Source organism: Paramormyrops kingsleyae, chromosome 24 (genome assembly GCF_048594095.1).
Source record: "Paramormyrops kingsleyae isolate MSU_618 chromosome 24, PKINGS_0.4, whole genome shotgun sequence".
Taxonomy (NCBI): Eukaryota; Metazoa; Chordata; class Actinopteri; order Osteoglossiformes; family Mormyridae; genus Paramormyrops; species Paramormyrops kingsleyae.
In genome coordinates this window covers 17,512,753-17,526,546 of record NC_132820.1, presented here as the reverse complement: position 1 = coordinate 17,526,546, position 13,794 = coordinate 17,512,753, and the positions used below count along the sequence as shown (strand labels likewise).

The following is a 13,794-nucleotide window of genomic DNA, read 5'->3' as shown; positions in this document are numbered from 1 at the left end:
GAAGCAATTAAACACAGAAACCATTTTTTTTCTTCTTCCTTTCATTTCTAGAAATGTGTGAAGGAGGGATTTCTTCTCAAACAAACCAGCTCCTTCCAGAGGTGGAAGAGGAGATACTTCAAGCTACGATGTCGGACCTTGTACTACGCCAAGGATTCCAAGGTGACGGAGACCTGTTGTGGTCAAAAGGATTTAATTTGTGATTCCTTAAACGTTTTGTGTGAATAAATTCCAAGTGTTTGTGTATGTGTGTGCGTGTGTGTGTGTGTGTGTTACTGGGCGGGGGGGGGGGGGGGTATACCCCACAATGCGATAAAAATCTGTTATTTTTTTGGTCCCCACAAGGGGGAAGCTCAGTTTTATAAAAAACTGTGATTGCAATGAAAAACCTCCGTCTCCACCACCAAAAATGCCAAAAGACTAGTATTTTGTTTGGTTACTTGGTTAATGTTAGGGCTGGGTAGGGGCTAAGGATGTCATAGTTGGGATTAGAAATGAATGGCGAGTCCCTACAAAGATATAGATACCTAATCTATGTGTGTATGTGCGTGTTTTGGATACTGCAGTCTCTGATATTCGATGAAGTTGACCTGTCTAACGCCAGTGTCGCTGAGACCGGCACCAAGAACATCAACAACAGCTTCACGGTGACAATGCACTTACAGACCATCTTCTTAGTGCTGCCTCAACACTCTGTCAGAGTTCTCTGACGCACTTTCTCATCCCTCTCTCATCCTTCTCTCATTTGTCTCTTACCGCTCTCTCATCGCTCACTAAGCGCTCTGTCATCACTCTGTCAACGCTTTCTCAACGTTCGTTTAAGCGCATTCTCAACGCTGTCTAATCGCTCTCTCAATGCCATTTCACAGTTCTCAGCTCTCTCGTTGCTTTCTCATCATTGTTCAATCACTCTCTAATTGCTCTTTTATCACTTTCTCATCATTCTTTTAACATTCTGTCAGTGTTCTCTCAACACTCATCGCTCAGCGCTCTGTCATTGCTCTGTAATCACTAATAATACTCTCATCACACTTTCTTTGCTTTGTCATCACTCTCTCATCCTTCTCCCATCACTCTCTTATCCTTCTCTTGTCTCTCTCCCATTGCTGCCTTGTTCCTCTCTCATCAGTCTCCCATCACTCTCTTCCCTCTCTAATCAGTCTCCTATCAGTGTCTCATCACTCTCCCATCGCTCTCTTGTCCTTCTCTCATCCCATCTCTCTTGTTGTTCTCTTGTCCCTCTCTTGTCCTTCTCCCACTGCTTTCTCATCCCTCTCTCATCCTTCTCTCATCCCTTCTCCCATCACCCTCTTGTCCATCTCTTGTCTCTCTCTCATCACTCTCTAGTCCTTCTCCCATCACTGCTTTGTCCTTCTATCATCCCTCTCTCATCAGTCTCCCATGACGCTCTTGTCCCTCTCCCATCCCTCTCCCATCCCTCTCCCATCACTCTCTCATCCCTTTTCTATCACTCTCTTATCCCTCTCCCATTGCTCTCTTGTCCCTCTCTCATCCCTCTCTTATCCTGCTCCCTCACTTTTGTCCCTCTCCCATCCTTCTCCCTCACTCTCATCCCTCTTTCGTCACTCATCCCTCTCTCGTCCCTCTCTAGTCCCTCTCCCACTGCTTTCTTCTTCCTCTCTAGTCGCTCTCCCTTCACTCTCCCATTGCTCTCTCTCTCAACACACTCCTACAGTGGTTCACCTGACCCCCTCCCCCCTTTGACATTCTAGGTGATTACTCCATTCCGGAAGCTAATGCTCTGCGCGGCCACGAGGAAGGAGATGGAGGACTGGATTGGAGCCTTGAAATCTGTTCAGAAGTGGGAGAGTTATGAGGTTAGCGGTTTATCGCTTGCTCGCGCTATTCTGAAGCAGAGTGAGTTGGGGTTGGGGGGACATGCTGTGCCCCCCCCCCACCTGATGGCATGTTTCCTTCCATGGCTTCCCAGATTAACATGGACCACTTCTCTGGGATGCACAACTGGTACGCGTGTTCCCATGCCCGGCCCACCTTCTGCAACGTATGTCGCGAGGCACTCCCTGGGGTCACATCCCACGGGCTGTCCTGTGAAGGTACCGCCCCCATACCCACCGTTATCAGCTCATTAGCCTGCAGCTGTGCAGACACACTTGAGATATGCAGCTAAAATGATGTTTTAATGAGGCAAAAGGCTGTGCGTTAGCATCTCCTCATGGCAGATCCAGTCCGATCAGCCGAGCTCTCTGTTGTCATTCACATCGTCCTTGTCTTCACCCTGCCTGTCTGTCTGACCGTATGCCTTCCCAGTGTGCAAATTTAAAGCTCACAAGCGCTGTGCCGTGAGGTCCACCAACAACTGCAAATGGACCACGCTGGCGTCCATCGGGAATGACATCATGGAGGACGAGGATGGGGTAGGAAGCATCTTCACTGACCTCGAATACTGCCGTCTGTGAGATAAATGCATAATTCACAGTTATAATTCACTATTTTACACAAATTCCATCAAGGCATAACTGTTGTTTGTGTACTCTCTCATAATAACTGTTACATGCTCCATAATTAGCTGTCAAACTATTTGGTCATCATAAGAAAGACTCAAAACCACCTGTCATATTTTACTGTTTGTATTTTGTTAAGATCGATATTGTGAACATTTTTAGAGCATATCACCCCGCCTTAGTCAAACCCGTTCCATGTAATGCACAATGAGGCAGTCAGAGAAAAAAACCTATCAAGAAAATGTACTGTCTGCATTTTCTTGCATTACACTCTACATCAGAAACACTTATTTGTATGATTAACTTATTAAAAGTACATTTCAGTTTGCAATCCATTCGGTGTTTCACCTGCTTCATGTTCTGAATGTTTAATGGCAATTTAAAGGGAATTTTAAGCAAACCTGGACCATTAAAGTAAATAAATAATGACTTGAATTATATTGTGATAATTATTCATATTATTTGATATGGGGAAAAAATCATTGTGATAAACTATTTTGCTGTACTGCCCCGCCTTGGAAGATACAGTGGGCTTAGTTTCCTCATTTTCCACACCCCCAGCAAAGCTCGTAGATCCCTAAGTTTCCGTTCTATCGCCTGCATATCTGCTGTAACACATCTCTAGAGGACGTGGCGTCGGCAGGATGAGTGCAGAGGTGCTCCTGCACTGTGAGATAATGCAGAACCTCACATCCACGGCCACCAGCTCATCCCTCGGCCTGCTGAACGCGAAGAGCTGAAAGGCCAGCTCCCGTTTCGCACTGTATCATGCAACCTGCGTCTTTAATGCCCGTTCTCTCCGCTGCAGGTGTCCATGCCGCACCAGTGGCTGGAGGGAAATTTGCCGGTGAGCGCCAAGTGCGTGGCGTGTGAGCGCAACTGCGGCAGCGTGCGCCGGCTCCAGGATTGGCGCTGTCTGTGGTGCAAGGCCATCGTGAGTCCCCCTGTTGGTCACGCATGACACTGCAGTCTGTGTGTCGCCCTCATTCATGTCCTACATAATGATCTGGGTCACGGAGGTGTGGGAGACTCTGATTAGCTTCAGCTCTGATCTCCTAATGAAGTGTCTCTGAGGGCTTGGCCCCTTCTGCTCATGCGTGAAGGAGAGCTTTAATCTGGCAGCCCAGTCCTTGGTGAGGCAGCTCATGTTACCAGTACTGAGTGTGTTATGTTCTGACTGCCATGTTGTGAGGTGGACAAATACTGATGACTGATTTGGGAACAGTAGATAAAGCCTTTCGATTAATCATGGATATTTTTGTGTGTGTCCTTGTGCATGTATGTGTGTGTGTGTGTGTACATGTGTCCTCTTGTCCATGTGACTCCGTGTCCTTGTGTCCAGGTCCATAACAGCTGTAAGGAGCTTGTGGGCAAGCGCTGTTCCCTCGGTCAGTTCCTGCTCTCCATCATCCCTCCCACCGCGATCAACAGCATCGACTCGGATGGTAATGAGCTTTAAGAAGCTGCTGTCTGTTGTCCAGCCAGGAATGATGACTGCTTGCTGATTTCATTAGCTGTTGCTGTGTGGTCATCATTAATATGAGCATCATATTCCTAGATGCATGGTGTTTGTGTTGGTCTAACTCTTATGTCCATCGTTACTGGTGACCCTCGCCCTTTTCTCCTCTTCCCCCACTCTTCCTTCCCCGGTGCCCCCCGCACTCCCGCAGGCTTCTGGAAAGCCGCCAGCCCGTCCTACTCCAGTCCGCTGCTCGTCCTGGTCAATTCTAAAAGTGGAGACAATCAAGGTGTGAAGTTCCTGCGCAGGTTCAAGCAGCTACTGAACCCTGCACAGGTGTTCGACCTGATGATAGGAGGCCCGCAGCTGGGGTGAGAGAACCCGAGTGCGGAGCCTGATGGTCACATGACACGCCATAGGTTGTCAAATGAATGATGCAACAGAAACAGACCCAGAAAGCATTCACTTGACCCTAACCTTCTGGATTGCTTGTCTGTGACATGACATATGCAAAGTAACAGAACAGAGGGGGGCGCAGGGTGGCATGGGATAATCCCGTCTCTTCCCTGCAGCCTCCGACTGTTCCAGAAGTTTGTGACGTTTCGCATCTTGGTTTGCGGTGGGGATGGCAGTGTGGGCTGGGTGCTGTCCGAGCTGGATAAACTGGGACTACACAAGCAGGTGGGTGCTGCCGGGAGCACGACACTGCAGCACTGTAGCGTGTGCTCAGGATCAATGCCTGATTCCCACTCCCCCTGTGCATTTGTGTTCAGTGCCAACTCGGGGTCCTGCCCCTGGGCACTGGGAACGACTTGGCCCGCGTCCTGGGCTGGGGCGGGCTATGTGATGACGACACCCAGCTCCTGCAGATCCTGGAGAAGCTGGAGAGGGCCACCACCAAGATGCTGGACAGGTAATGAGCGTGGGACAGAGGTAGCGATCCTGAAGCAGATTATGTAACAGATCTCCTTTGATCCTGGCATTCTAGCAAGCTGTGAGTGTGTGACGCACAGTGTCCATATTGAGCTGCTCTATATAGCTCTGTCACTGGTACCGGCTGCTCTGTGAGTCATATGGCTTGTTCAGTAACTCTGCAGCTGCACTTCCTCAACATGATTGAAGCTTCTCGCACTCCTGCTCACATGCGCCACTCTTGGCAGACTGCTGAACTGCAAGCTGGATGAATGACAGAAACTGTCACAAACACTGGGGCTGCTTTAAGTGCCACTGTTGCCATTTAAGTCTCATAACAATTTACCTGTATCACACTACAGACTATCTAGTCTAGTTTCTAAATGACATGTGGCATTACTAAGAGCTAATGAACAAAGAGAAAGAAAAATCTATCTGCCTTCCAACAGCACATTTCCTCTGACTGATCTAACCACGCACACACTGTATCGTTCACTGTGAACGCTGAACGGGTGGGCCTGAGTTTATCGTACTGTGTCGTTCACTGTGAACGTTGAATGGGTGTATCGCTCGCCGTGAACACTAAACAGGTGGGCCTGAGTTTATCGTACTATGTCGTTCACTGTGAACGCTGAACGGGTGCGCCTGAGTTTATCGTACTGTATCGCTCGCCATGAACGCTGAACCGGTGGGCCTCAGCTCCACCAGGCCAGGACCACCGGGGCCACTACGGTAGATACATATGGCTAATGAAAGTTACTCTAATACTCCAGAGTATTAAGTTTTCCTCCCACTAAAAGAAATGCAATTAGCATATGGTATGCAGGAATTTTCTCCTTCACTAGTATTATTAGTATCTTAATAATAAAGTTATGCAGACCAACAAATTCTTAGGAAGAAAATACTTATGACTATAAAAGTTACTAATAAGGAAATTCTTTTTTAATGCCTTACTCTATTAATGTAATAATGTCACTTCAACAAAATGGTTCAGTTACGGTTTGTATTTGCTCATGACTTTTAATGGCATTAGAGGTAAGAGGCATAAATCAGACGAGCTCATTGTTCTGGTCAGCAGACACAGGTGGGTCTTGCAGGGTTTCACACTCCATACATTATGAGACACTGTTAGCTGGGGTGTCTGTGCCTTAATGAGATCAGGAACAACATGAGTTTTATCGTGCTTTGTTTGTGGACAATAACCAGCAAAGCTGAATGAAAGTGATGTGCAAGGGTATACAGGAGAGTTTGATGTTGAGGGGGGGCACATCCTAATCATTTTAATGAAAAGCTCTATTTATGGGGCGGGGGGGGGGGGCGGGGGGTGAATGAAGCCATATTAAATATTGGGGCACACTCTGCCCCCGGTGATAAGTAACACTCACATCTTCAGTGGCTTTAGGCTCCTGTGTCCCACATTCGCAATAGCGGCCCCTCATTACAATTGTGTATGAGACGTTCTCCGTGGTTTTCATTCCGGTCATTAGATGGAGTGTGATGACGTATGAGGTCCCCAGCAAACAGTCACCCCCCACCGTCAAAGAGGAAGACCTTCTAGATTCTCCGCTCCAGGTAGAGAACCAGAAGAACTTCAGATACGGTGAGAAGCTGAGGGCGTCGGATACCTTTCTCATCTTCCCGTGTCGGCCTCCAGGCTCAGATATCCCTCTACGCAGAGTCTGTGGCTTCCCACCTCACCAAGATCCTGGACTCAGACAAGCACAGCGATGTCATCACCTCAGCCAGGTAAGTCCAGATGCTCTACAGCAGTGTTTCCCAACCCAGCCCTCGGGTGTTCCCTCGGTGACCACCAGACAGTCTACATTATTGCTCGCACTGTCTGCCAAAGAGTTGGGAGGGAGTAAAAATATGGACCGTCTGAGGGTCCCCAAGGACCGGATTCACAAACATGAAACCCTGAGAATTCAGAAACCCTCTATGCCATCATGTCACAGGGTTTATTCAATGGAGTCTGTATTTACAAACCTAAAAGCTGAAACCCATGACGCGGCCTGTGCTGGAAATGACCGCCTTTCCGCTTTCAGGTTCCTGTGTGAGGCAGTGAACAACTTTGTGTCAGAGGTGGGGAAGGCGTACGAGAAGATGTCTGAGAACAAAGAGGAGGCCGACACCATGTCCAAGAAGGTGGTCACTGCGTCATTTGCCAGCCGGTCATGGAGCTTTGACAGTGTCTCAGCCATGCCCTGTCCAGAGTGACCCTGAGAGCCCTCGCCCTTCTGCCCGCAGTGTGCCAAGCTCAACGAGAAGCTCAACTTGCTGGTGGAGGCCCTGAGCGAGGAGGCCGACGCCCAGCTGTTGCCCGCCGGCGCGCAGTCGCAAGTCCCCAGGCATGAGAGCGCCCAGTCCGGGGTCACCGGCGTCCCACGGGCCTTCAGGTCCAAAGAGCAGCTGATGCTGAGGGCAAACAGCCTGAAGAAGGCGCTGCGGCAGATCATCGAGCAGGCAGAGAGAGGTGGGCACCTCCCAGCTCAGCTGCAGCTGCTGTCACTGAGGCTGGATGTCGGCTCATTCTGTTCCGGAACAGGGCAAACTGGAACAGCTGTAAGGAAAGGGCTGGGCTTCTAAAAAGCCCTGCAGTTCTGTCCAGGATCAACAGTGTATGAATGGATGGATGGATGGATGGATGGATGGATGGATGGACGGACAGATAGTGATCTGAATTATAACCATAACAAAGGCCCCGTTTACACTTGCTTTTAAAATACGTCTTGGATATGTCTAGTGGACAGCTGAGACACATTGACTGCCATTTACACATGTAAGAACATAAGAACATGTGTCTCTCAAAGGTGTTCAGATACTGCCTGCGTCACTTCCACTAGAAGGTCAGTGGCCCCTCGCACAGTTATAGAGTGACGTCCTTGTCAGGGACGAATCAGGACACTTTAGCATTTACCCTGCAAACGACGTGGTCGAATGCATCCCAGTCCACCTCACCTAGCGGTTTGACTGATCGGATCACAATGCGTTGTGATGGTCGTTTACACTTATATTTCCTTTACACTCGTATTTAGCGCTATCCACTTGTAATCCAAATATCCAAGACACATTTTAAGACCAACTTTAAACAGAGCCAAAATGTCATATTTCTGTATTGACTTCCCAAATGACTTCTCCAGCCTAATTATGATGCATTATTGTAATATTCAGTCAGTAGCCAGTTTGTTAGGACTTCCTGGTAGCTTTAAAGAGTCTGGCCATACTATACTGAGTAACGGAGCTGTCTGGCCATACTATACTGAGTGACGGAGCTGTCTGGCCATACTATACTGAGTAACGGAGCTGTCTGGCCATACTATACTGAGTAATGGAGCTGTCTGGCCATACTATACTGAGTAACGGAGCTGCCACAAAATGGAGGTGTTTTGTTAATCACACTGTTCTCTGTATACTCCAGACACTGTGATGTGTTAAAATCCCAGGAGGGCAGCTGTTTCTAAGATGCTGGAACCAACAATCACACCAGGTTTAAATTCACTGTGATCAGGCATCTTAATAATAATAATAATAATAATAATAATCGATCCTTAATTTCTTTTTACGCCCCCCTCAATTTGCTCTTTGTAGAGCAAGCTGTCCGCGAAGGGCAGCCTCCTTTAGCCGTTCTAACACTCGACCGTGCAGTAAATGAACTTCCTGGCCCTGGTTTGCATGCCATATGTATTCAGTTTCAGGAAAATGATTGGCTGTTTGGGGGCCCAGGCTGTTTGTGTACCTAATAAACTGTCCACTGACTGTAAAAGACAATTTCTTTGAAGTATGTGCTGACCTCGAAGAGAGGTGCTCAAGACAGGCTAATCATAGACTTGTTATTTTGACACACTGCTTCTAAAATGGTGCCTTTGAGGTCATTTCCTGTGATAGCTGAACCCCCTTCAGATGCTCTCTGGGGTGGTTCCCTATCCACAGCGGCACAGTGACATTTTTAGGCTCATTGCTGGTTTGTTTTCTAGAAAGTAGCACATACTCTGATATCCAGGGCTCACAGAACGTCTTGGGGCGTGTGCTTAATTCGGTAAAAATTCTGCAGATTTTTTGGTTTTATAACAAAAATCATCACCTTATTCATTTGTTTACAATTAGAAACAACCCATAGATTTAAGTAAAACATTCTCTGTTCATGGCTTTAATTCGGGAAAAGTCCGATGATATTATGAAAGAGAAATAGCTGAAAATTAAACCTGCTCAGTGTTACTGGAAAACCATGTTTAAAAAGTCAATGTATTTGACGTATTTCACGGCCGAACTGATATGTCTCCTGTATTCCTCCTCGGCAGTGGTGGATGAACAGAACAGACATACACAGATATACCGCAAGTCCTCCTCTTCCTCAGTGAAGAAGGAGAATTGTGAGGACCTGAAGGAGGGCAGCACATGTGAGTAACAAATTCATGCTCAGTGGAAAGCAAAGACAGGCGCTTTGGAGAAGCAATAGTATCTTCCAGACATCATTCTTCTGAAGTTGTTTAGATGATTGCAACACAGAAAGAAGGTTCCTCAAGCTGAATGTGCTGTATTTTGTCATCATTCTGAGACGCCCATCGTTTTGCATGACGCCCGGTTCCTTTTCGCTCCTTTTCGTCAAACCTCTTAGGCCGTGGGAGCATAACCCCCAGCTCCTCGTCTGTATTGCTGCAGAAATCTGAGAGTCTCGGTTCGATGGTCTTCTCCGAGGACTCTGTGTAAGAGCCGACACGCTGACCGCACACGAGTTCACATGCAGCCGGTCAGCGTGACACGCTCTCTAAACACCGCTTAGAGCTGCCGTCGTGATGCAAACATGCCAGATGTCTCATGAGAACAATGCATGCCAGTGGATTTATTGTAACAGCAGAGGTCCCACATCTGGGGCGTTGTCATCGTGATAACAGGATGAGATAATAACCCAACATAGTCACTTCTGCTTCTCACGCTGAGAGCTTCTCTTTTAGGTCCTACACGGAAAAATGTGTCATGAACAATTACTTTGGGATTGGCCTGGATGCAAAAATCTCCCTGGAGTTCAACAACAAGCGAGATGAGCACCCCAAGAAATGCAGGTACTGCCTGTCTGCGATGTTGAATACCGAGTCTCCCGTTGGTGTCCCTCAAAAGGGAATTTAGTATAGTAACAGTCAGGGTTGTGCCTAACAGCTAAGGACCGCCTTAACATTTATGGTTGTCACCCTCCAACTTCAGAGAGATTCACGACACTTAACACGATGTAATCTCACTCCACAGCAGTCGCACTAAGAATATGATGTGGTATGGAGTGCTTGGGACCAAAGAGTTGGTGCAGAAGACCTATAAAAACCTAGAGCAGCGTGTCCAACTGGAGGTACTGCACCTACATTGGCCTGCTTTGCATGGAGGTTCAGGAAATGGCCTGATGCTTGGGTTTCATCGTGTATTCATGTGTCTGCAGTGCGACGGCGTCTCCATGTCTCTGCCCAGCCTCCAGGGACTGGCAGTGCTCAACATACCCAGCTACGCAGGAGGGATCAACTTCTGGGGAGGAACCAAGGAAGACAACGTCAGTCCGTCCTGCCGCTTATTCCCGGCATGTGGCCCGGTCTGGCCTGACGACTGCCTTTGCCTTACCGCCTGCCTGTTGTGTCTCTCGCAGAACTTCGGGGCGCCGTCCTTCGACGACCGCAAGCTGGAGGTGGTAGCGGTGTTCGGGAGCATGCAGATGGCCATGTCCCGCGTCATCAGCCTCCAGCACCACAGGATCGCCCAGGTCCGGGCAGCTCCGTCCCCTTCGGGGCCGTTAGCGCGGGGTCACGTCCGGGCAAACCGTGGGCTTAGTGACGGGGCTAATACTCACATCACATCCATTTACTTAGCAGACTCTTTTATCCAAAGTGCAGATCGGAGAGCAGGATTAGTCAGTATCCTAGCGGCATTTGCAGTTAAGGGCCTTTGCTCAAGGGGCCAGCAGTGATATGATCACTTTATCAGCCACAGGAACGCAGATAATCCAGCACATATTCCCGGTACATATAGTTACTCTGCTCACAGTTTAATATAAGGTGATTTTATCCATTTATATGGGTGGAGATGTTACTGCAGAATCTCAGGTCGCAGCTGGCAGGGTGGCTCAGTGGGCAGCAAGGGGGTGTGACGCCTCTGGAGTAGAGGCTGTGATTCCTGCCCCTGGCTCTTTGTGTTGGAGGAATACAGGAGAGGCACCTCCTGGAGACAAGCTGCCGTTTGTCCTTTACCGTTCTGACAGAATGGCACAAATCAAGGCTGTAGGTTTGTGGACGTGTCCTTACTGATATTGTAGGAGTACCATGTGCGTCTGCCAATGTTGAAACCAAACCTCCGACGTTGCCACAGATCCAGAAACTGAGGAGCCCAGCGTCTAAATGTCCTTCATCCAGCATGGTGTCCCTTACAGTGTCGGCATGTGCGGATCACCATCCTGGGCGAGGAGGGCGTCCCGGTGCAGGTGGACGGGGAAGCCTGGATCCAGCCCCCTGGCATCGTGGAGATCGTCCACAAGAACCGGGCTCAGATGCTGACCAGAGATCGGGTAGGTGCTGCAGCGAGGATGCGGTTGCCACGGCACCCTCTCCTGGCTAGTGTCTTGGAACCTTGCGTCCTACCAATATTATGGACTTGAGCGTGACATGCATGCTGCTGGGGTGTCTATGCAGGGACACGTTCTCACGCTGACATGCTGGGACCGATTCACCGCACAAAGACAATGTGACACCCACAGGCACTGTTCTGGCCACTTGTTTTCATGAGATAAAGTTTGGTATGAGTCCCAAGTAGTGTTAGTGAGTCAGCTTTTCACAGCGTAAGGTGCCCCCCCCCCCCCCACCTTCTGCACGCACAGGCCTTTGAGAACACGCTGAAGTCGTGGGAGGACAAGCGGAAAGGCGAGATCTACCGCTCGGGACGACCGCGCCTCGATTCCCAGCAGTCCATGGAGTACCTGACGGAGGAGGAGAGCGCCCAGATGCAGCAGCTGGGGCAGGCGGCCAACGCGCTCATCAGCAGGTGCGCACCACCTGAGCGCGGCGCCGTCGCCACGGCGACTGCGGCGGAGCGCGAGCGCCTTCTGTTCCATTCACCATCTGGTCCATTTAGCGACGCACCGATGATCTCACTCATTCATCCTCCTCCAGTGTTAATGGGCCTCTGCGGCTCTCCCCTGTTTATTTTCACAATTTGCTATGATGTCCCTCTACATTCTACCCTAATTAACAGACTCAAATTACCGTTTCATTATTGGCTGCGATTTGTCATTTCTTCTGTGCCGTCCCAGACTAATAAAACCCGAACAAAAAAAAAAATGAAGGTCGCAGATGTATGTGAAATGTCATGGGCCTTAACCAACATGACGGTTAAGGGTTACTTTCCTTCACTTAATTGCAGCCTGTTTCTCACGTCTAGGTCTAAACCACAGCTTTGAACCACACTGTGGTGACAGCATCATCTTATTTCTGATCGTTATTCTGTCCTGCAGATGTGCAAAGTTAATTGTAGTGTGAGAATTTAACTGGAGGTGACTCCTCTAGGATGGTAGGAGGGCACTGATGGCCACAGCTGTTTAAGCGGCTGGATTATTATTTTATTATATTGTTATATATTATTTTAGTTTTCACCTGCAGTTCTGATCTCCAGCCATCACGTTACCATCCGTAAGTCGCTTCAGCAACATGAACAGGCTCTAATGGGCTTATGACCGGATGCGCAGGATCAGGGAGGTGGCGAAGACGCAGAAATCGCTGGAGCAGGAACTCGCCCACGTGGTGAACGGCTGCTCGCTGCTCCTGGAAGAGGCCTTCTCCAGCAAAGTCTCCTCCCCGGAGGTGAGGTGCTCACTGGCACACTCTGCCTGAGCTTGGGGCCACCATTTCCTAACATACTCCTGGTCCACACCATTAGATTGGCAAGTCTAGCCAGATCATTGTAATGTACATTGAAGGTCTGTAATTCTGGTAAAATGTGGACTATTAAGCTGTAGACTTTGCATAAAGGTCGCACCGTTTCCCCCCAGTTTTTAGACATTGGCATAATATACCGTCATGCCTCTTGTCCAGCAATAACGTCATACGCAGCCCCGGGGAGTGCTGAGAGGGATGAGCTTTCCCGGAGACATCCGGAAGGCGAGGCAGGGTTTGTATGTGAAATGTTGGTGTTTGATTTGATCTCTACTGGCAGCTGCTGAGCCGCACCACAGTGCTGGACATCGTCAGCAGCACCAAGGCCTTACAGACAGAGACCAAGATGTTACTGGATGGCAAACAACTGGTAAATCTTCATCGTTAATCTCCCCACTCGCTGCCCTTGTGATAAAAGAACACGATCCATTTTAACAGCTATTATTTCAATAAACTACAATTGAGGCTGCAGACTAAGGCATTGTAGCGATGTTGCACACAGATATGGCTCGTGGGAGTTTTCCTTACACAAAAATGTTCTGAGGGCAGAATGAAAAATAATTAGTTCAGAGATACAGTAGATAACCAATCAGATTGTAGAGGAGGCGGGAACAAGACACCTGATTCGCTGGTCCAGCCTCCTCTAGCCGCTCTAGCTCTACAATCTGATTGGTTATCTCTCTGAACCAGTTATTTTTCCTTCTTCCCTCAGAAGTAAAACTCCCATGAACACAGATTTAGATCAGGCTGGCTTTTAATTAGCATGAAAACAAGATCACCCACTTCACAGAGAAAAATGCCATGAATCATCATGGAAGGCCGTGTCGACGTAATTGAGTTTTCCAGTAATACTTTAAATAGCAGTGTTAGCAGAATCAGTCCTTAAAATGTGGTTTGTATCTGATGGAAGTACAACTTGTGTTTCTCAGATAAACATTCAGTCCACAAAGACAAGCATGTTTTGACAAATGGCTACATGCCCTTAGAGTGAGTTTCCCTGCTGTTTGTGCAGGGAGTGCCATGTTGTCACGGTAATGATGGA

General features: G+C 48.5%; 1 protein-coding gene across 4 annotated transcripts in view; it reads left to right on the top strand.

Moving 5' to 3' along the window:
* LOC111856913 (diacylglycerol kinase delta-like) overlaps window positions 1-13,794 on the top strand; it is a 50,251-nt gene that overhangs the window by 33,447 nt on the left and 3,010 nt on the right. For 3 of the 4 annotated variants that reach the window (XM_023837232.2, XM_023837230.2, XM_023837231.2), the window contains exons 3-26: window positions 52-162; window positions 567-647; window positions 1,734-1,838; window positions 1,952-2,075; window positions 2,290-2,396; window positions 3,292-3,417; window positions 3,826-3,928; window positions 4,154-4,313; window positions 4,515-4,623; window positions 4,716-4,855; window positions 6,342-6,454; window positions 6,531-6,600; window positions 6,900-6,999; window positions 7,102-7,327; window positions 9,153-9,251; window positions 9,470-9,557; window positions 9,807-9,914; window positions 10,096-10,192; window positions 10,280-10,387; window positions 10,481-10,594; window positions 11,258-11,392; window positions 11,702-11,865; window positions 12,566-12,680; window positions 13,033-13,122. In XM_023837232.2, coding sequence (XP_023693000.1) covers window positions 52-162; window positions 567-647; window positions 1,734-1,838; window positions 1,952-2,075; window positions 2,290-2,396; window positions 3,292-3,417; window positions 3,826-3,928; window positions 4,154-4,313; window positions 4,515-4,623; window positions 4,716-4,855; window positions 6,342-6,454; window positions 6,531-6,600; window positions 6,900-6,999; window positions 7,102-7,327; window positions 9,153-9,251; window positions 9,470-9,557; window positions 9,807-9,914; window positions 10,096-10,192; window positions 10,280-10,387; window positions 10,481-10,594; window positions 11,258-11,392; window positions 11,702-11,865; window positions 12,566-12,680; window positions 13,033-13,122 — 2,793 coding nt within the window. Of the gene's footprint in view, window positions 1-51; window positions 163-566; window positions 648-1,733; window positions 1,839-1,951; window positions 2,076-2,289; window positions 2,397-3,291; window positions 3,418-3,825; window positions 3,929-4,153; window positions 4,314-4,514; window positions 4,624-4,715; window positions 4,856-6,341; window positions 6,455-6,508; window positions 6,601-6,899; window positions 7,000-7,101; window positions 7,328-9,152; window positions 9,252-9,469; window positions 9,558-9,806; window positions 9,915-10,095; window positions 10,193-10,279; window positions 10,388-10,480; window positions 10,595-11,257; window positions 11,393-11,701; window positions 11,866-12,565; window positions 12,681-13,032; window positions 13,123-13,794 lie in introns of all 4 variants that reach the window. The other variant, XM_023837233.2, reaches the window with a different exon arrangement.